This window comes from Leiobunum rupestre, chromosome 5, assembly GCF_980474605.1.
Source record: "Leiobunum rupestre chromosome 5, qqLeiRupe1.1.hap1, whole genome shotgun sequence".
Lineage (NCBI taxonomy): Eukaryota > Metazoa > Arthropoda > Arachnida > Opiliones > Sclerosomatidae > Leiobunum > Leiobunum rupestre.
The window spans coordinates 50,886,021-50,909,666 of NC_143388.1; the positions used below are offsets into that span (position 1 = coordinate 50,886,021).

General features: G+C 35.6%; 1 protein-coding gene across 1 annotated transcript; it reads right to left on the bottom strand.

Annotated features, from left to right (window-relative positions):
• Positions 1-10,172: 10,172 nt before the first annotated feature.
• On the bottom strand, positions 10,173-10,856 carry LOC149945238 (uncharacterized). Its single transcript, XM_090176450.1, has 2 exons — positions 10,533-10,856; positions 10,173-10,469 (listed from the first exon to the last, which is right to left on the bottom strand). The coding sequence occupies exons 1-2, from the start codon at positions 10,854-10,856 to the stop codon at positions 10,173-10,175; spliced, it is 621 nt and encodes a 206-aa protein (XP_090032576.1).
• Positions 10,857-23,646: the final 12,790 nt, after the last annotated feature.

The following is a 23,646-nucleotide window of genomic DNA, read 5'->3' on the forward strand; positions in this document are numbered from 1 at the left end:
TTTGTGTAAATATAACGTACTTAAAAAGGTAAAATATGAGAAAAAATGATTAGAAAAACCGAGAAACGTTTAATAACAACGAATAAAACAATTTTGTATTACAGTGTTTCTTAAAATAATCAATAATAATAATAATAATTATAATTTAAAAATTTTGTTAATTTTGATCTATTATTTTCCAAATTTGGAAAATAATTTAAAAGAAAGCAATTTATCTATATAAATAAATTTCCATTAATTCCTATCAATTTTTATCGTTTTGGATCGAAACTATTGGTTTTGATAATTTTTTCAGTGTTATTAACATTTTTTTTTCAGTTTAAGACGTCTTTTATTTCAAGTTGAGTAAATTCCTAACATTAGAGGAAGTACATGGCAAAAAAAAAATATATATATATTTTGAAACATCGAAGTAAATACCAAAAGCAAATTGGTTTTCTGAAACAGCATAGGAAATACAAATAGGTTAAGCGTTGAATATTGGAGGATATATACATTGGGGCATTTTTTTTTGACATATAGGTATTGATTCATTGGTTTTTACATATAAATATTTTTTTCCTGTTTGGGTTAATGAGATAAAATTTTTACATTTTTCAATTTTGAAAAAAAAATATTTCAAACCATTTTTAGATAGTTGGTCGAATTTAGTTTATTTTTATATAATTTTTACAAAACTTTAAAATTGGGCTAATTCAGATCTATTATTTTCCAATTTTAATCAAATTGACCAAAATAAATACTTTGTTTTTAAAAAAATCGCAATTTATCGATACATTAATCCAATTTTACACAACTTATAAATTTCCGTCAATGCTTATGAATTTTGATCGAAACTACTGTTTTTGATCAATATTTCTTCAATTTTATATTTTTTTTTCAATTTTGCCAAAAAACTATTTTAACCAATTTTGAAATATTTTTTTCAATGTTTTGTATTTTTGTATTTTTTTCTCACATTTTTCCAATTTTAGCCATATCGGTTCATTTTCACCCATTTGGTTCAAATTGATCAAAATGTGATCAATTTTGATTTTTTTCGTCAATTTTTATAATTTTTTTATAAATTTGGTATTTTAATTTTTTTTATAATTTTGGTATTTTAAATTTTTTTAAATTTTTCACAGGAATCGGTCAAAATCCCATGTTATTTTCAATGGGAAAATTTCCATTTTATGTTGTCAAAAACATTTTTCGTTGCCATGGCAAAACCGTTGCCCATTGAATAAATTCCCTTTAGGATTTTTCAAGTTACCTAAAGGTCTATCAATCCCCCGAGTTTGAACAAAATCGGTGTGTAACACCTCGGGTCGTCCCCTTGTTAGTGAGACGCAACGTAGTGCCATAAAAACCTAACGTCGTAAAAACTTGTAATTAAGTTCGTGTCTTTTTACAAAATCTTCTCAATTTCGAATTTAATATTAAAAAAATCAATAATAATCAGCTAAGCTAAAACCGCTATTTAAAATACGACGGGCCGCGTGCTGGCCATCCCGGGTGTTGAACGTAATCTCATTATAAGTTTAACAAGACGTACGACGGTCAAAATACACACAATCCTTCTAATGTGTTAAGCTATTCACAGCAACCTGCAACGCCGGTGTCACAACCAAAATATATCCACGGTCACACATATATACATATTTACACTTCTTTGTTACTTTTAGTCATACTTTGAAAACATCGAAGATTCCTTCGATCAGTGTCACTCTTATTTTTTACTTCTGATCACACTTATTTGTTACTACTAGTCAGCCGTTGAGTGTTTCACTTATTTCTTCTGGTTATACGTCGAAGACTAGGTCGATCAATGTCATACTTATTTGTTACTTCTGATCACACTTATTTGTTACGTTGAGTGTCTCACTTATTACATCTGGTCATACGCCGAAGACGAGGTCTATCTGTGTCTTACTTAATTCTGGTCATACGTTGAAAGCATGGCGCACTCTGAACGGCCTTGGAAAACGCTAGAGGGAAACGGGCGCGTAAACCTCTATAAACACGCGGATTTACAATGTTGGAAATGGCGGGGCTCCGTATACGCTGCCAAAAAAAACTTACTTAGAATGAAAATTAAGGAACGTATTTGCAACTCTAGGTCAGCGGTTCCCAATTTATTTTTGCTATGGAACCCTAAATTATCCACCTAATTCTATCGGAACCCCAACTCATTTTTTAACTTATCTTCAAAGACTCTTGACACAAACAAAGATGGCCGCGCTGCGAATTCTCGGAACACCTCTGACCCTTCCACGGAACCCCAGGGTTCCGCGGAACACCATTTGGGAACCGCTGCTTTAGGTTATACGTAAACCACAGCTATTCAAAAATATAACTTTCATGAAAATCGGACTTTAATTAAGGAACTGTATGTAGATTTTTAGGTGAAAATATAAAACCACGAAAATTGGGGCCCCGTAAATTACCCAGAAAACTATAATTTTAAATTAAATATCTATCACAAAGCGAAACCAACGGAAATAGTAAATTGGGCAAATGCCCAACTTCTAGGGCTCGGATTTGAAAACTTATGAATGGCTATCAATGGCGATGTATGTACATTCGAACGAGATATCATTGAGTTTTCTAGCCCAAACCGTTGAAGAGATATGCGCGACACGGTGGCATCGGCATCGGCTGCACTGTACGTGAGACTACACTGTAAAAAATAAAGGTATTGTTAAGGTACCTAAAAAGACCCCATGGTATTTAATAGTACCTTGAAAGGTACTCCTTCGTTTTATTATCCGCGCAGGTATTAAGTGATACCGGTAAGGTATTTACAACTATATCGTGGTATTGAATAGTACCTTGAAAGGTACTCTTGCGTTGTTTAATCGGCACAGGTATTAAGAGATACGGGAAAGGTATTTCTTACCATTAAAGGTATTTACGGAAAACGTTTTGGGTTTGAACTCTTGATGTTGTACATTTATGGCATTTAACGAATCCTTTTTGAGTTTTATCTCCTGAGGTGGTACGAAACCCTCAATTTTATAAATATATAAATTGTTTTGGTAACCAAAAGTTTCTTTCACAATAATTAGTCGTAAATCAGTGTTGCACATAATTTTTCTTACCTATCAATTTTGTATATTTACTAAGAGATGGCGACAGTGATACTATCTTATCATTTTTTTGACATCTGTATTTCAGATGGCAGCACCATTTCGCTTTGTTTTCTAGGTGAAAATATTTCGCCTTTTTTAAATTAAATGCAACAATAGGCGAAACTATAAAGTCTAGGGGGGCTGAAAAGATGGTAGTCACGTGACTTTTGTGGAGAACTGAAGCGCCATCTATCCTAAGAAATACGAACCACTATTCATTTTATTTTGCTAATGGCGGTTTAAATTTTGAGTAATAAAATCTAAATTATCTAATTTAAAGTATTATTATTATTATTTAAACCATCATAATAGAAAGGTTAAAATTAATTTGCTGTCTGCAGTATCTGAAAGGAATATTTTTTTATTTTCCGTCGCACGGCTAACTATGAACAGGAGTTACCGAATGCATGTTGGCTGTGATATGGTTGTCACGTGATTTCGTTTTCCCATTTTAACAAGTTGGTTATGACCAAATTTACTTTATAGTTTCGCCTAATCGGGGGTCTGAAATAAATATATAATTTTAAAATATTTACTTCATATCATACTGTTTGAAATATATCATTAGTTATATTTCAAAGCTAATTAATATAATTCATGTTGAAAATATTTTCGTATCCAAAATTCTTTGTTACCACAATGAATTCTTGGTATAATCTAACACCCATTAAGGTACTTTTACGTACCTTCTTAAAATTATAAGTACAAATGGGAACCATTCTTGGTATAAAATAACACCCGTTTAGGTACTATTAAGAACCTTCATAAAATTATAAGTACAAATGGGAACCATTCTTGGTATAATATAACACCCGTTTAGGTACTATTAAGAACCTTCACAAAATTATAAGTACAAATGGGAACCATTCTTGGCATAATCAAACACCCATTTAGGTTCTATTTAGTACCTACACAAAATTATAAGTAGCAATGGGAACCATTCTTGGTATAATCAAATACCCATTTAAGTATGGTACAGTACCTTTAGGATTAAGGAGGTTGTAATAAATACCTTCATCAAGACGTACCTTATAGCACCTCCTTAAAGAGGCATTATTTGATACCTTTAAAGGTTCGTCTGGGGATGCAACATAAAATACCTTAGTCGGTACCAAAATGCACCTTATTTTTTAACAGTGTAATACACACAAATCCTTAGGTTTGTGTGTAAAAACAACAAAAGAACGCTTCGGAAATATTATTCAGATCAAAGTATGGCCTAATAATAATAACAATCAGCTGGGCTAATACCCAAGGCACCACCTTAGGCCCAAGTCATCTATCGACTCTTTCAATTCGAGCTCCAAAATACATGAGCGCTTAGTGACTTATTTCATTGAATCCATACATTGGATTAAACACCCTTCATGCCCCGCGAGCCAACAGCTCAGTACACTAACTATTACCGTTAACCTCTACAAATTTTATTTGAAAGGGGAAACCGAAGAACTCGGGGAAAAACCTCTTTAAAGAGTACTGTGACAAAAAAGGTGTGCTGTTCTTACCTATGGGGCCACGTGAAGGGCGAGGTTTACAAGACGGAACCAGATGAATTTCGTAAGGATAGTTAGAATTGGAGCTAATTGGATCGAACGAGAACCTGTGACGTATCTGGGGCCCGAATATTCCACTGCCACCGGCCATTACTAGGATTCAATTCATACCTGAACGGAAAAGGGTTTGACCGTGACGAACATCTTGTTGAGGTGGCCAGGTGCCAGGGTGGCGAAAGTCACTTCCTCGTACAAGAGTGGGATTGAAAACGGCGTGGCCGAAGCCCTGGAGAGAGACATGGTCATCGGCGATGAGATATCCACTTCCTAGAAACGTTTCGTACAGATAATAGGGAAATTCACATCGACTACTAGTTGTCAACAAACTCAGTTGGCATTGAACAAAAGGTACTACCAGAAATGTATTTATTATTTACTTTAGGATATCTAAATGGAAAAATCGTCTGCTAATAGGCAGAGGCGTAGCGAGGGGTTAGGGGGGCAGAGGGCATTGGCCCGGGCGCCCAAAGTATTACATGTAAAATGGATTTGTTGGATTATATATGAAATTCATTTTTCCTGAACCTTGAAAAGTACACTTTTTTTTTAAATAAAACAAAATAATGTGGTTTTCCAGATACCAATATATGTCAGTAAGTTAAGAAACCAGGTAATAAACTTCGCGCTGAGGCGACGGAGGGGGGGGGGGATTTGTGGGCGCCAATTTGGCTGTTTTGCCAAATATCCTCGCTACACCCCTGCTAACAGGCTACTTGTTTTAACGCCAATCAGCCTTATCGTTTTGCTAACACTCGTGGCTGAAATATGAAATTCGTTGATCCACCATAACTATGGAACTTCATGCATCCTTTAAACGCCAATCAAACGACGTTTTCCCTTCCCACTCTCGTGCCCAGGAACACTACACTAGGGTTTGCCACTGATCGTCTCATCATTGTCATTCTACCAATCCACTGCAAATATATATTTTTTTCAATATTACATTAAGTAAGACGTTCGATGACGGATCAACGAAATACGGTTAATGACGCTAAGATAGTGCTCCGCAGATCCGGCTCCGGCTCCGGTCCGACACATCGGATGTGTCGGAGCCGGAGCCGGAGCCAAAACTCGGCTCCCTAAAAAGCCGGAGCCGGAGCCGGATGCAAAATCATAGAGCCGGAGCCAGAGCCGACTCCGATTGCACTAATAACTGTTTTAAGCGCATGTATATATTATGATAACACTAATATTTCTGTGAAAGAATACACGATTGTGTTTCAAAAGCTAATCAAAGCGTTAAATAAACTTCACAACATCATCATTCATCAATACTAATAAAAATATTTTATTTTATTTTTAGACAAGATAGATAACAAAGTTACCAGTGGAGTGTACCACTACTACTGCTAGGACTCGTAACAAAAAAGGGAGCGTCCATTAATTACGTGAGGCGATTTTGGTGATTTTTCGACCCCCCCCTCTCCCATTGGTGAGATGTCGTGAGATTAGGCTCGACCCCCCCCTAATAGCACGTGAGATTTTTCAAAGTGTGTATTTTTAGTGTAAATACGTTAATCGGTGTTTGATTGGATTTATTTAAAAAACGTCATAGCTCAATTATTTATATTTAAGACAAGTTAAGACTAGTATTTTAGACAGAACGTAGTCTAGAATCACAGTGAGAAAATCGAACAATAACATACTTAAATTTAAAGTATTACGGAACTACTCAAATTCGTAAATGAATATTCATTCTAATTCAGTCCACGGGGACTCATGTGTGGTTTCAAGAGTGACTACTGGAACCAACATGTCCATGTGATTTTCAGTAAAATCATCTCCTCCTTCAACCTCGCTCTGATTAAGCCACTTAAAACCGTTGTCGCTTGTACACAGAAGCTCAGTAACTCGGCGTGCCACAATCCGTGAAGATCACACTTTGCACGCTGGTGCAGGTGGTGCTCTGTATTGGAGCCGGAGCACTACGCTAAGAACGCCATTGATTGTAGGAGCCTCTATTCCTACCCCCCCCCTAATGCAAAATTATGACGCCTATTACGAGTTTCCCATAGTAACTGCGTATATAATGGCGGCGCCAGCAATAGGGAAATTTAGGATGCTCACTACTTGAGTTCCCGAAGGTACCTAAATAAGGCTAAATTACAAATTAGGGACCAAATGAAACAAGGAAAATATTATATTTTGGCCACCCTTTAAATTCAAATTACATGATTTTCCCTCTCATCTATTCCTGGTGTCTGAAGTTCTCGGTTGCATTTTAGTTAGCTTATTTTAATTTTTAAATCAGCCAAGTATACGACGACGTAATATGCTGTTTGGATAAAACTCAGCTAAACTTCGGTTACTATGATACCATAACACTGACGACTTACTACACTAATGCACAATAACTCATTAAACGCACTCTCGCAAGCTCAAAATTTGTGTTCGTGTCGAGTTCGGGACTACTTATTTTCTTTCAATTTTTTTCCATTAGATAGTAGCGGCAATGAGAGTGGCGGAGGTTTCTCTAACTATGCTGTACAGCCAAAGGTAGCGGAGAGAGGATTTTCAGCCCCCTGGAGTGACTGATTTCTAACTCTTTGGGGCATATAGTTCATTCCTTCCCACATATACTTTTACTCTAAGGTTCGACTTTCCCAATAAAGATTGAAGTGAGATTGGAAAAGCTCGTAACATGCGTCGCGATAGACTCCATCGCCATCTCTTTTTAATAAAAGAACTAAAATCTACCTATGTGAGAAAATTTAGCTGGCGAGAATGCGTTTAAGTTGCATAAAATTACTCAATACCACATCAGATATACCCGGAATAACAACTACTTATGCCCCACTATTATTTATTAACCTACTATATTTAAAAGATTTTTGAAAACAGATTGTAATTACGTTTCTAGTGAGGAAGCCCATGACGCTGTTCCAAGTGCCGTTTTCGGATGGCACTCCGTAGCCGTCTTCGTTGCTGGTCTTGTACACTGCTCTGTTCAATGAGGAAGAGGCTGAAGTTAATAGGGGTGTAACCAAAGTGGTCGTATTCGACCAATACTCATTTCAGAAGGGAAAACATCCTTTCACGGGGATAAGGACTTTAAATTATCAGACCGAATATTACGTTATCTGATCTTTCGTTTATAATTTGAGTTAAAATATCGCAAAATATTTGTTAGAAGTTATTTTTTGTAATAAATCAAGAAGTATTCATTCCGGTACCGCCAAGAAGTTTAATTTAGCGTCATCTAGTATATGAATTCATGCATTTAAATCAATCCTCTAGAGGCTTAATTCTAAATGATTGTTTCCCGAAGGACTTTGTGAACAGAAGCCATTTCTATCTGGAATGTACTCTGCTTTGAAAAAAAAGGGAGCTAAATACTGCTAATTCATGAACTTCTGATTCTAGCAAGAAATCAATTTGCAACTGCAAAATAAAACTATTTGCTAGATCCATTACCAAAAACCACTGAATTAAAACGAATTGAAAATTACCCGCGGCCACCGGTAATTGGCTTTACAAGTCACTAGTTGACTAAGCTTAGCTCTTTTGGTAAGATATTTTGGTTAAATGATATTTAAAGAGAGTAAAACGTTCGGTGGTGAATAATAGTAATAATAATAATAATAATAATAATAATAATAATAATAAAAATATAAATAATCAGCTAGGCTAATACCCAAGGCACCAACCTAGGCCTAAGTCATCGAGCGATTTTTTAAGCCTTTAATTCAGGTGGCCGGGTTACTGCGTAGGAGGGTGGTGGCAAGCCCTGCAATCCCTGCAAGCCACGCGAGCCAACAGCTCCCTACACTAACTATTACCGTTAACCTCAACAAGTTTTTATGAACGGGGGAAACCGAAGATCTCGGGGAAAAACCCCTTAAACCAGTGGGGAGAGAACTTGCAAACTCAACGCAGAAATAGTTATTCCGAGTTTTCACTTTGTTGCAAGGAGCGCTGATGATTGTTTTATGAGTATAGGAGAGTCTTTTTCTAACGCCTTAGGCAAATTTTGGAGACGAGCGGTTGCTCTACGAGCGATTCTTCTTTATACCTCAATGTTAAAACCTGGGAAAAACTGGAATGTATTTCCGTTCGAGTGCATTGTGATTGAGGTTAGGGTGAAATGGGGATTAGGAATTAAGTCACTTTCTCCATAACAACTAAACCGAATTTTCAGAAAACTTTGCAGAAATATAAACGAGACTTTGTCATATGCGCTCTTTTTTACGGTATTTGGCTGGGCGCGTCCATTGGAGTTTTCCCCCCTTAGCCCCATTCTCCATATCCGCCGACCAAAGACCCAAGCCTAGAATCCCCACCGAGGGTGGAGGTAATGGCGAATGCGCGGTGGCGAAAAAATCGCGAAAAAGAGTGTATACCTCCATTTGTAGAATTGTAGAATGGCGTCGATGATTCGGCCATGATTTCCTGCTAATCCAATTACTGTGCCATTTTCGTTGAACTTTGGAAGGCAGTAAGGATGGAGCTGCCAAAGATTATAGAATAATGTAAAAAGTCGCTAAGAAATCATAACGACCGATAAAACTGGAAAGAAATACGAAATATTGAAAATAAGCAACTTACAGTCGAGAAACCAATAGTTATTATCTTCCTGTCGTCGGAAATTGAGGTTTCCATTTACTATACGAAAAATTATCAATATTATTCCAATCATAACCATCATCTGTGTCCAAAAACCATTTGTGATCGAGTTACTGGAAGACTAGCCGTTTGCAGGGCCGTCTTTACATACTGTTGGGCCCCTGGCACTTTTAATTTTGGGGGCCCCTCGAGTGGCGTAAAAAGGGGGGGGGGATTATTGTACCCGTTAATTTATACGGGACTTACGAGGTTACCTCCCTTTTTCCCCGTGACGTCATAGTTTTTTTGGCGCCATTGCCACTTGGTACCTTAGCAGACGAATTTCGGTTTTTAATGAATTTCGCCCGTAGAGAAATCTTCTAGCTCCATGTAATTTAGGATATTATTTTTTTGGTAATCGGTATTGGTTGATATATCTAGAAAATACTTGTCATTACAATGGAAAAAGGAGTCATAATTTGTGGTAAGTTAAATTATTTTCCTAACTTTATCAGTTGTTTTGTAATTTAAATGTTTCGGTAGACCTATACCAAGGCTTAGGAATTGTTTTTAATATACAAGAAATTTTGCACTACTCTACTTAGTTTTTACAATTATTCTCAATAATATTATTATAAAATAATTATTATTACTATTTCTAGGGGAATGGACTTTCCAAAATCCATCGTCTTTGCCAGTGGAAGAATGGTCAGACTGTACATTAAACTGGCCAACGAACTAACAAAATTAATTGAAAGCAATAAGTATGATGTAAAAAAACATGGAAATGGTGAATATATTTTGAACCCCATGGGTAAAACTTAACTCTAGCCATAAAAGCTAATTGTGATTTATTGGAGTCTACAAATATGAACACTAGTCATGAAAGATTGTGATTTATTGAAGTTTACAAATATGAACACTAGTCATAAGAGATTGTGATTTATTAAAATAATAAAGTTTACTACAAATTTTGTTTTTTACTAATAGAGGGCTGTAGATTACATAAAGCTGCGCAAACTGTTACTATTTTGTCTACTTTTTTGTAGAAATGTAAGGGCAAAACTGACCGCAAAATATTAAAAATTTTAAGTTTGCCAATGACTCGTTCCACTTCAATTATTACAGTAGCAATTCTTCTCGTTCTAGTTACTTCTTCTTCTTCTAAATATTGTTTTTTGTGTGTAAATGCGGGGATATTTAACTTCACTTTAGTGAAATCTAAGTCATCTGATATGGTAAAGCCACGGTCCGCCATTACCTACGGTAAAGAAGAAAAATTAGCATTACCGGTTCACGGTTAAAAAAGAAAAACAATAATTACCTCATCACCTGGTCGAAGTAAGCTAAAGAGTCCAGATTCTCTGGTAATAAAGTTGTCACTGGCACGACCTCCATAGCACCGGGACAAATGCATTATGAAGCCTGAAGGCGCGATGACAGTACTGAATTTAAGAGTATTATGACTCTTGTAATTACTGTATGTCAAAGCCCGTGCTCGCAGCTTTCTAGGCCTTTGCACAAACACTTCAGTACAGTCTATTATGCAAGTAGTTTTAGGGTAATTTACTTTAAATGCATCGGGTAAAGTACTTCTAATTGTATCCCTGGGTAGCCAGCATACTGTGTCTTGAAGATGTTCGTACATGACATTAAGCCAAAATGTAAAAATTCGTCCAGCTAGGGAACCTGAAATATGAAACCTTCTTCCCAAATCCTGAAACAGCAGGTTGAGCCTTAACTTCATTAACAGTTTTAAATTTAGACGGTTCAATTTTTAAGTAGCCGTGATCTAACAAACAAGGATCTTCCCATTGAGTTCCAGCGGTTACTGTCTTGCCCTTTTTCTTACATTCACACACTGCTACTTTTTCTAAATTTGTAGGTATAGCTTCAGCTTTGCTTTTAGACAGGCTTCCCATATTGATAGCATCCGTTTGCGTACCAGGCTTCCTAATTTTTTCTAGAAAGCTTGTTTCAACGTCCATACTTGTGTCGAAACTACTCCAGAGTCCACTACTTGCGTAAATGTTACTTTCTCCACCAGAAACTTTATCAATACTCAATTCAAAACTGCTATCATTTTTATCCTTATCAAGGCTGGTGTTGACATCGAGAAATGAAGTTTCCAAATGCACGTTACTCAAAACTGCTGGTTTCCTTTTTAAGATTCGCCTGCCAGGCGAAATCTTGGTGCCATGACCAAGGTTTTGGCAAGGGTATGGATAGTTTGTGGAAGGGTGTCCTTCCATAAAATGTAGTGAGCAAATCTGGAATAGTTAAAAGTAGTTTAGTAATCTTTATAAATATTAGAAGTATTTATATACCAGTTACAATTACCACAGCTTGTTTTCCTGGTTTATAATCTTTTCTCTGGAGTGCACGAACCCATTTAATTTTTTCTGCTTCTTCTCGAGGGAAAATATGTAAATTGTATGGCACAACACAAGCACAATCTTTTTTAGTTAAACTTAAGCCTTGGATGTCGCTATGAATATCGCATTTTGAGGCCTTCCAAGCCCTCAAATGTTTATCCGTACTTTTACAGTTAAGAACGGCACAATACCTGCCTGCATTATTATTCCTCATCCTAATTTACACCAACGATAACTTAACTAACTTTAATTGAATCCAAAATAGAGATGCTCTAAATCATAAATAACCAAAACAAAAGCAGAGTAGCAGACGAATGTTTTTAGTTTGTTTAGCCACTCATAGATACCGCCACCGTCGGTCGCAATGTACCAAGTCGCAATGGCAACGCCCTATGAAAATCCGTCGTAAGTCCCGTATAGGAATGGCACCAGCCCTCCCGGTTGAATAGTAAAAAGTGGTGGGGGCCGCCAAATTCACCTTCGAAACTGCACCCCATGAATCTAGAACTTTCCTAAAATATTCGCCTCTAGGAAATTTCGGTGTATACAGTGATTTCAGTATCACGTGGCACGACGTCACCTATGCTTTTTCCCATAGAGAAAAAACTCCTGCACAAAATGGCGGCCATAGCCGAAGTTGTGAATAAAATATATTCGTATATTATATACTCTATAAAATTAAACAACATCTTCTAAAACAACTTAATTATCTATAATTTTTACAATAAAAATGTGTTTAGTAATATTTATCTCAGACACTTTATCTGATTTTACTTCTTTAAAAATGTAACAGAAGTTTTCAAATTAATCAGCCTAAGCTCCAGAGAAGGGGCAATGTGTTTAAGATATTCCCAATATCTCTTCTAACTCGGTGCCGAATTATCGTTTACAGAAAATTTTCTGTACTCCGAATTTTGCCACCGGCTATCGGCTTATAACTTACAGCAAATTTTCCAACATCGAGCTTACCTATAGCTATCCCTAGACCCCATTATATGAAATACAGTTTAAGCAAGGAGGATGGTTTAAGTAAACGCAGGCGGCAGACAGTGAGACTGAAACGATGGCATCAGTGATGCACGCGCTCGTATCTTTGGATACTTTTAGGATACGAGATGATACTTTATCCGAAAAATAAAAATAAAATTATACGATTTTGATATGATCTTCTACATTGCAAAATGATCGCGATAGAATTTTGAAGATAATAAATCGGAAGCGATCTATATTTGAAAAGATTCTTCTCTTACCTAGCCTAGCGAAAAAAAGAGCGGGAATAGAGCTAGTGCTTCCATTTTTTGTATTAGAAATTACACGATAGATTTTTTCTGGTTTCTCTTCAATTTTGTTTGTATTTGAGAGGAAATATTTTAGCGCCATCTAGATATGCCAATATACACTATTTGAGCTGCGAACCTATCTCACGTGATACTGAAATATAGCCAAACCCGAAACACTGTTAAGTGATTGAAGGGAGAGGAGCGGTCAAAGGTCGCCGTTATATAACGGTGGTGGGGGGGGGGTGGCAAACAGTCGGAGGGAGGGGGGACGGAAAGCAGAGACTTTGATTCCGCGCCGCGCAGCCTGAAAGGCGATTTCAAAACTAAAACCAAAACTCCCAAAAGTTATTTTTCCCACCGTCCCACCTTGGAGTAGAGAAGTCCACTTCTTTGCTCCAAGGTCCCACGCAGACGCAGTTAGAGAGTCATGTGTTGCAAACTGGCGGTGTGGGCTGTGGCGATGCAATAGCTTTATTTATTTTCCATTATTTAGTTTTTGAAAATACTAAAATTAAAATCGATTCTAATCCATAAAATCAAAATCAAATGTTGAAGGATTTACTTCTGAATCAATAATCAAAAGATAAAAATTGAAATATTCATTTTAATACTTAGAACTTTTGATATGAAAAAAATTGATTCTACTTTCTCGTGAAACGTATTTGAAATATTTTTAAATATACTTTTCATAATAATGAAAACTAAAGAAGTATTTGAAATGATACTTATCCAAATCTTTAAAGATTTCTATTGATATTTTTCAGGCAAGGGCAAAAAAGAATTGAAATTAATTGAAACTCTCATATCTTTAAAGAAATTTGAAAGATCGGGAAAAAATCAAAGGGCCAAAACTAAATAAAATGAAAGATTGTGAATGATTTTGTCGCCATCTTTGCTCAAAAATATCAAAAATTAAATGATATTCTATAGAAATTTCAGAGGGAAAAAATTGATAGTATAGTATAGCTGCTGCCATCTATGTAAAAAGATACGAAAAAGATAGATATAATTTTTTTTGTGCATCACTGGATGGCATAGGCCTAACAAGTAACAAAGTCGGCCTAGCACCTAGGTATTGAAATAAATAACTGTAGAAAAGTTAAAAACAAAAATTATTCTTATAAACTTTATATTTAAAAATTAATTACCATTCATGAAACGCATCGGAGAAAAACAATTATCCCATAGTGCAAAACTATGTGAAAATATTTGTGTATGATAGCAGACGTTACCGACTTAAGTTATTACATTCTTTTGGAAGTTTATAAAAAAAACAAGCTCTTGAAATCTACGGCCAACATAGATCTGTTCTCGCTGTACTCGCACAAGAAGGCCCGCCAGCTTGAAACGACTCAATGTTAACGAGCGTATGAGAAATTCACGTTTTACGCGAAAATATTCCGCTTGGAGCGCCAAAATACGGGAGTACCTTCCTAATGCTTTCCTATGGGAAAATATTTTGTAAAGTGGATCGCTTTTCCGAATCTTTTTCGTAACTTTACCGATTTACGTCATTGGCGAGTTTCTTATATGATTTCAAGTAAGTTTCATTAATAATTTCAAGCCTAATATCGTAATTTTCCATAATTTGGTTCGCTCAAAATCTATTTTTAAAATCGGCGATATTTTTAAGGCGAGGAAGCGTCTCCGCATCGGATTTTAAGCCTTGGAGTCGTCTCGCGCGTATCCAAAATTCCAAATTTCCAAGATCCTATACGGTGCCTCCCAGCTGGAACTTTGTAATTAATTCAACCAAGTAGTTTAAACTTTAATATAAAATTTAATAACTTTTATATTACATTAAATCTCCTAGTTATATTATATATTAAATCTCCTTGTTGGGTTAAATACTAAATCTCCTTGTTGGGTTAAATACTAAATCTCCTTATGTAATATATTAAATTTCACCTTATATATATTATATTTAAAGTTTCAAGACTTTTCGTCTAATTGGTTTGTATTCGATTTGTTTAACCTTTTAAAATTATTTAGAGATGTTGTGCATCAAATTGTCCAAAAGAGGGGGAACTAACTGATTTACAATATTTCGGAGTGTTGGTGAATTTTGGAACTCTTCTACAGTTTCAGGATTGTGTCTTGCCAATTTTTCATCCAAAAACTGGGTCGTATCTTTTATATATATAAGTTGGCTATTCAACGACATCTCATCAATTGCGATTGATACCACTTTCTCGTGATGGTTTAATTTTTCCGCTTCAAGAGTTAACCTTGCTTTAATTAGATCTGTTATTCCACTCTCTCCATCTATCTAAAGTTGAATTGTATGGTAGCTTTAGCAATGTTCTAACATATCTGTATCCCTTCGGAGAACAATAACTCCACAGAACGAAAGTTTTGATAGTCTAATAAAAATTTTGCCTGACTAGAATCATCTTCATTGGCTGCCCTCTCAATACTTTTTAACGAATCAATATTGATATTACTCTTAAAATACTCTAATTCAGTTTTCAGTTTCTTGTTGAATTTGTTTATCATTATTATGTTGGTCAATTTTCTTGTTTATTTACAGTTTTCTTTAAAATCCCACCTGAGGCTTAATGAGCAATTATTTTTGTCATAAATAAATAAATATTCTATGGTTTCCTCAGTGGTTTTTTTATGAGGAACACCCTTCTCAAGTTCTTTATTTAATTCTTAAACTGAGTGCGCTTCTGGGTTTTCAATGATAGAAACTTTTGAATTGATCGTAGTTTCTTCACTGTTTTCGGATATAATTAGAGATAAGTCATATCTCTCTTCGGTTTTAATTGTCTTCTTGTTTTCAGTTATCCCAGTAGATGTGATCTTGAGACTTTTTCCCCTTGCTTTTTCTAGACATACTTTTCAACTCAAATCAAATTAATTTTCTTTGGTAAACTATTTTCCTTGCAATGGATTTAAGCCATTCATTACATAAGATAGGATCGTTAGGAAACTCATGGAAGGACAACCCAGTGGTTTTATTTTTATCTGTAGATTTAAAAGAACGGTACACAACAAACTTTTACCATTTTAAATGATATTTAATACGGGTTTTTTATTGAAACAATAATTGAAGTTAAAAAAAGAGGCAAAACTGTTTTATTTACTATTTTATTTACTGTTCTCAGTTTTACATTTTCAAATCTCACGCGCGCGACACGACTCCAAGGCTTAAAATCCGATGCGGAGACGCTTCCTCGCCTTAAAAATATCGCCGATTTTAAAAATAGATTGTGAGCGAACCAAATTATGGAAAATTACGATATTAGGCTTGAAATTATTAATGAAACTTACTTGAAATCATATAAGAAACTCGGCAATGACGTAAATCTGTAAAGTTACGAAAAAGATTCGGAAAAGCGTACCACTTTACAAAATATTTTCCCATAGGAAAGCATTAGGAAGGTACTCCCGTATTTTGGTGCTCCAAGCGGAATATTTTCGCGTAAAACGTGAATTTCTCATACGCTCGTTAACATTGAGTCGTTTCAAGCTGGCGGGCCTTCTTGTGCGAGTACAGCGAGAACAGATCTAAGTTGGCCGTGTGAAATCCCACGACCACACAAATCGGTTCCATAATCAGCGTGGGAAATAAGGCGATGGCAGTGAGCAAATGACCAGTTTAATAATTGCCCGGACCAGTTTATTAATTAAATCGGAGGGGGGTTAGTGGTCCACTGGACCACTTAATTAATTCGAGGTAAATATAAATATATAAATAAAGGTCTGTGTAAAGGCGGCTGCGGCATGTTAGTACATTCCAATTCGAATTTACTAATGCTGTGCGAGTATTGGTTTTAGGCAATCGAGTCGGGTATCTAGTACGAAATTTTTTTCACCGAGTATTCGAGTCTAGTAATATTGAAGTGGGATATAAAAGACTAGTATACTAGCCTACTAGCCTAATTATAGTAATTAATAGTAAAATAAAAAATATACATTTTTTAAAAATTATTAATGTATCGTCTGTCCGTATATTGCTTAGGAAGTCAAGAGTCCTAAGTTCTAACGCCAGCCGACATCCAAAACTAAAACTTAATAATATAGCTTGGAGAAAAACCGTGCAAGCTCAGTACGTATTAAAAACCGTGATCCATCCCCAAGGTCATTCAAAGTATTTGTGGTTTCTACGTCTTGTAGGTACCGTTTATTATTTTAACCCCAAAAAGTTACAAAACCATTTTTGAACTTACAGCAGCTTAATCGAGTTATCGGGTACTTGACTATGCAATTTTTGGTAATCGATAATCGACGAGTATTAATTAATTATTCGAGGTCCAGTTCGAGTACTCGACTTCAAAAAATTCCGAGTAATAGATTATGTTTGAGTTCTCGCACAGCCCTAGAATTCAAGCTATTAAAAACGGTTAAGAGTTAAAACACGCTATTCTAATGTAGCAGACGACGTGCACTGCTCGTGGTCCAGTCTATTTATTCTAGGCCAGGTGAGTCACTGGTCACCTGTCTGCTTTAAAAAAATCCTTATTTCCCACTCTGTCCATAATGCTATTAAACTTACTTAGAGAAACGTTTCAGTTGAACAGCTAATTCAAATCATTTTGGCCTACTAATATATAAAAATAGGCTGTGTCCGCAAAACTGTTGGTGACGGAAAACAAATTATCGAGGGTAGAAATCAGCTTAGACTAAAAATGTGGCGACGTTGTCCGCCCGTCGTCATAAAACGTCTGAGTTAAATACAAAAATAGGGCACAGATTTTTAATATTGAATGGTTTTTTATTGGGCCTGAGGGGGCCCCTCTTGATCTCGGGGCCCTGAGCCAGGGCCCAACGGGCCCAATGGGAAAGACGGCACTGGCTACACCACTGTACTAACTGCCATATATGATTCAGTAAATGAGAGTAATAATCATTCATTTATGACGTATTTATGACAGAGTATTCAAATTTGCTTTATCGAAGTTCTTTTCTCACTTATGCCATTCGTAATTTAAGGTACCTAGTCTGATTTTAAAATATTTCGAAGGTGATCATTATGTTTTAATTTGGAAATTTTCGTAACCGCCCAAATAATCAGATATATTGTTTAAAATTTAAGCTAGCGTAATTTCTACTTCAGATTCAACACTGTTTTTACCTTTAAAATGTAATACTTAAATATTTTACGTTGAAAATATCCAAAACTATTCGACAATAACCAAATTTAAGTTTTTTAATTCGAAATAACACAAAATCTAAACAAAGTAACTTTGCAAATAATTTTATTTTGAACCTGAAATTTCGGTATTCTCAGTTTCTCAGTCTACTACACCCGCTAAAAAAATATTATAATTATTAAAAAATAATAATATTTTTGGTTTATATGAAATTTAAATAATTTTTCAACATAGTCAAGATCAAGATGTAGTTATCTTTGTTATAATATTTTAGTATATTTTCGAAACACAAATTTTGATGGTCGAAATCGACAATTCCAAGGTTAAAATTTCAATTTACTAAAGATTTCCCATTTGAGCACCCATGTTATAGATATGTTTAAGAATAAAATTTCAACGGATGCATAACATGGACGTTTAAATAAAATGATATTATAATTTTAAAATTAAGTGAGCTTTCACTCTGCGGGTCTAAAGGTAACCTTAAAAACTAAGCGATGCACGTAATACAATACAAAGAAATAATTTCAACTAGATCTTTTCATTAGGGTAGGAACGATTTTTAGTAATCATGAAATGTCTTAAATATGGGATTGAGCACTTTCGGATTAAAATAGGCAAATAAGGATTAACAAACCAATTAACTGAATCTGGCTATCTCAAATTTTAATATCTGTAACTTTCGATTGTCATTATTAAAATCCCAACACGTTTTTAAATCTGTACCAACCTGAGTATTAGAGGTAACTGAAAATATGCTACCTAAATAATGTATTTATTTGGTAAAAAAAGCGAAAAAGAGGTAAGCTCACTTCTATTCGAGACAAGGCTTAATGTCGACTAGGAGCCGAGTCTAGCTTAGCGCGTCGCGAGCAAACTACGTCCGTTTCTATGTTAACCATCCGGGCCACCTCAGTCTTCTTTAGTCATTTCAAGTATACGCATATAAAGTTTCCTGGTGAAACTAATTATTTTAAAAGGAAATTTAGCTAAGGTGTTTTCGTAATGATATCGTTTTAATTCTCAATTTAGACAAAAGTGGAGCTGTGTAGAATGTTTAATAAGAAGCTCTTTTACTCTGATAAAAACTATTTGAATATATTTCTTTATATTGCATAATTTGAAAGTTTTGCTTTAGTCTGACGAAGACCCACAGGTCTAAAGCTTACTAGATTTAAAAAATAAATATTTAAAGGTCAACGTGTTTCTTCCGTTGAAATTGTATTCTAATCGTTTCACTACGAGTCAAAAAAGATATTTACAATTAATTTCGCATAGACAGCCTCGTTCTGACGTTGTGGTACTTGTAAATGAGTAAATTTCATTTGAGCCCTATTTAGCCAATTTTTCGTAATTTATCGAGAAACAATGATAATTTGGTATCTGTTGTGAGGAGATTTAAATTAGTTTAGGTTTTCCAAAGCTATAACCACTTCCCGCAAATATGTAGGGTAGACAAATTGGTTTCAATGTTAAACTGAATTTCACAGTATATACCAAGATTTAAATTAGATTTTTTTTACAAGTCCGCGGTAGTACTTCAAAATTTATTTAATAAACCGGATATTTTATTCTGAGTTCTTTGAAACCTTACCGGCGCCTAGAACGACTTCTCAAAGAAGATACGCTACTTCGCAGTTCCTCGCTATTCTTCGCGGTCTTTCATTGACACTTGAGGAAATAGAAACCGGAGAATAGCAGCTGTCGATATTTTCTTGGCCAGGGCCTTCAAGAAGAAGAAGAATCTAAAGAGGCTTAAAGATAAACAGATAAAAGATTCTGCCACACTTCTCAAAAAGAATGGCAGATAAAAACTCTTATAAATGCACGAACTCAAATCATATTATTTTATAACAAGAAGAACGTTTCCATTAACCTAATGGAGATTAAATTTGATGAAATTCGAGTTTCATTTTGGGTTGGCGAAACCCGGTACAGTTGGAAATTAAAAATCTAATTTCCGATTAAAAACCTGGCGAAACTTATATTATGAACTAATCATTTTTACAAAGTAATTGTGTCTAGTTGGGAAAATAAACGTTTTAAATTAACACATCTAATTGTCGGGTAAAAACCTGGCAAAGCGTATTTTATGGTCAAACCTACTTTTATAGCAAATTTATGCTTTTTTTCAAATTGAAATGAGGTGCAGATGGGAAATTAAACTTCAGAAATAACGCTTAATTGTTGTCGCGTAAAAAACTGGCGAAACTTTAATTATGATAAAACCTGCTTTTATAGAAAGTTAATCCTTTTTTATAACTTGAATGGCATGCATTTGTGAAATTTAAGTTAAGCTATAACGCCTAATTGTCGCGTAAAAACATGGCGAAACTGAATCAACCGGTTTTTATAGAAATCTAACCCTTTTTGTAGCTTGAAACGATGTCCTTGTTCAAGATTCGAAGCTATTCGTAAGGAATACTCGCTGTTTATTGTTCCAATAAAATGGGGAAATAATGAAAATAAAGTTAAAGGTTTGTTTTTGCAATAAGCTCTATCCCAATTGCCAATAAAAACAATTTGTTTTTTATCATCTATATTTATATAAAAACCTGCGTTTTGATTTCCGAATATCAGTCTATACTTTTATAGTTTGACTCCGAAGTTTGTAGACAGCGCTATAAAAAGCGAGAAAAGGTAAAATCTGCGCTTTTATTAACGAGCGATTATTTGCAGAACTTTGGACACTTTGCACGTTCGTAGACTCTACGATCTGTCTTTTGTCTCGCAATGTTAGATAACTTAAACGCTAAACGTTAAGTGATGGTAAATAATAAAGACATTAACTCGAAAGACACGTTTTTAGTATATGTCATCTGTGGACACTTCCTTGTCCTGCCTCTGATTAAAATCGATTGCCGCGCAAATAGACAGAAACTAGATAGAGATATATTACAAACCATACTAAAAGGTTGTGGAAGTGGCAACAAATAAATTGGAATGGAATAACTAAATTGAAAAATATTTGTTTAAGGCTCGTATTGGCTAAGATTCATTAATGGGTTCTAATATTAAAATTTTATGAACTTTGGAAATATTGAATAACTTTGTAAATTTCCTATAATTCCTTTAAAGGATTTTAAAATTATCACTGATCAACCTGTACTTTGTATTTTAGTTTACAAATCAAGTTCCGGAATCTATTCGTAAAAAAAGCCTGGGTATTTTGGATTGTATGTCCAAGACGACGTAACCAGGATCAGGGAGCACTAAACCCCTGGAGAGGTCCTGTTGGGTAGAAGCTACCGGCTGGGATAGTTCTATAATTTCCCCCCAAATTCTTTCCCCCTCCTTGTTTTCAGGGACGTAGGTGGAAACTGCGCATGTGCCGCAGAATATTCAAGACGAGCGAAGTTTACGGAAATCTTTTTAAACGGTGTGCTCCCTGACGGTGGCAAGTTTAAAAATGGTTTTTCATAGAAAATGCTGTTTTAAGGAATGTGAAAGTGATTCTAGATACGAGAGTGAACGTTTCATGAGTGCTATTAAATTTGTGCCTTTTCCTAAACCGAAAAGATATTTAGAAAAGTGTCAAAAATGGATTAACCCTTTACCCTTTTAACGGAACTACAATGATGACGTTACAAGCATGCGCATTTAGGATTTCCGTCCCTATACCAGGAAAACGGGGGAAGATAATTTGGGGGATGCAAGAGGTAACTTTCTATCGCTAGTTTCACAGCAATTCTACCCAACAGGACCTCTCCAGGGGTTTAGTGCTCCCTGCCAGGATTATACTATTAATGGCGTTCGGTTTGGGTGGCTCCAAGATGTTTAAAAATTAAAAAAATGTAAAAAATGATAGAAAAGATGCGGGTTATTTATATCGAGTCAAAGGTCTTTTTGTAATCCTTAGTCGAAACTTTATATAATCCCGCCACAACTTTCTCTATTAGGAGAATTGTATAACTATAGAAACACGATGTTTGAAGACGACTCAGCTGATAGACCCAATGTAATGGCTTGTTTTTATTATCTAATTTAAGCAGTGCCGAAGGAATAGGCCAACTAGGCACAGGCCTATAGGCCCCCACGAACGGGAAAGATTTTTTTCTGGCACTGAAAAATCAGTGGACTTTTACTGTTTCACTGGTTTTGCAGTGAAAATTTCACTTACTGATGAAATCAATGGATTTTTCACTGATTCGGTTTAAGAGAAAAACCTATCAGGCTTGTTGCTTTATTATTAGAAATATCTTTATTCTCGTGACATCAGCTCAGCTTCCGGACATGCGAGTTTTACGTTTTTATGTTTTCCTTACATAGGCCTCCACCAACTCAGTCAATGGCGTAGCCAGAATTTCGTATGTGAATGTTAAGAGGGGGGGTCGAGAAGGGGGTGGGAATTTAGTACAGACAAAGGTTGTAACGGGGAGCTGTATCGGGAAGCCTCGGTGTGTTTGTTTACGATTATAGTACCCTCAGGAGTGGAGAGATGGCGCCACCAGTCCGGCGGCGGTCAGCCCTATCTGGGGTTCAACGGTCAACAACGGCGGGCTCTTTCGGATGCGATATAAAGAACGGGTCGAGGAGGCCGGGGGTCACTTCTACCTTGGGTCCAGACTGGCATCGTGCCATCGGGAGGTCACTTCTGCCTTGCGGTTTTATTGTATGTTATCGGCTGGCTAAAATAAAGACTTTTTCCTAAGAACGTGTTTCTAATTCAATTCGATTTAACAAATAACTCAGTGGCCAAACCTTGGTCTCACGTACCCCTACAAGGTAGGCCCAGGGGCGGTCTGGACCCGGAAACTCCCCTTGTCTACGCCACTGAACTTAGTGCCTAGGGTCCCACCGTCAGTAAATGGGGCACTTTCTAAAAGCATTCCATGATATATTTGAATGTGGATTACTTTCGAAAGAACGATAAAATAACGCGGAGTCTTCTCGTATTCAGTGCACGCTTAAAAGCAGGAATTGTTTTGGACAATTGGGCAACTGAAAGAATTGGAAAAAATTGAAACATGACCAAGAATCCAAGTGGGAACTTTTTCACATTTCTGTGTATGGCACCCTTTATGTACCTTTCCAGGTAGGTATATCTACCCTAAAAGAGTCAGTGGTTCAGCAGTTGAGACTTTGTTTACTAAACATTGGCGGAAAACCTCCAAGCTTAAATTTTGAACGTTCAAGATGGGCCTTGTTAATTAGTGGTGTGACAAAAACCTCTCAAAATGCCGAAGCTTCTTATCGTAGGATTAGACGTAATTGAAAAATCAGTAGACCGAAGAACAGAAAAGTAATTAAAAGGGGCCAAATGGCAGAGTTGTTGTTTTTGGTTAATTTCCTCAGTTATTTGTGAGCTCCGCTAAACTAAAATTTATTCATAATTCAAAATATTTAAAAATTAATTTAATTCGAGTAACAGATTTGGTTAAACAAAATGTCAGTTAAAAATTTTTATAAATTAATGTTGTAAGTCGGAAAATTTTCCGCAAAATGACCGAGGCCTTTTTTTCCCGGAAAATTTTCCGTATTTTTCCGAAAAATAATAAAAAAAAGTTTTTATTCCATGATTAGTCTAATATATTGTTTGCAAATTGAAATAAAGCGGTATTTTCGGCTCATTTTTTCGAATCTGAAAGTAAAACTAAACCTCTAGACTAGTTTAAACTGATTAACAATGTAACGCTATTAATGTTTTGTAGTATGTTTACTGATATTAGACATTTTATATCGAT

Bases quoted from the DNA above. Each gene is read 5' to 3' on its own strand.
- LOC149945238 (XM_090176450.1), bottom strand. From the start codon at position 10,856: ATGTACGAACATCTTCAAGACACAGTATGCTGGCTACCCAGGGATACA. The intron at 10,470-10,532 runs GTAATTATTGTT...TCTTTACCGTAG, and splicing joins TACTTCGACCAGGTGATGAG to GTAATGGCGGACCGTGGCTT.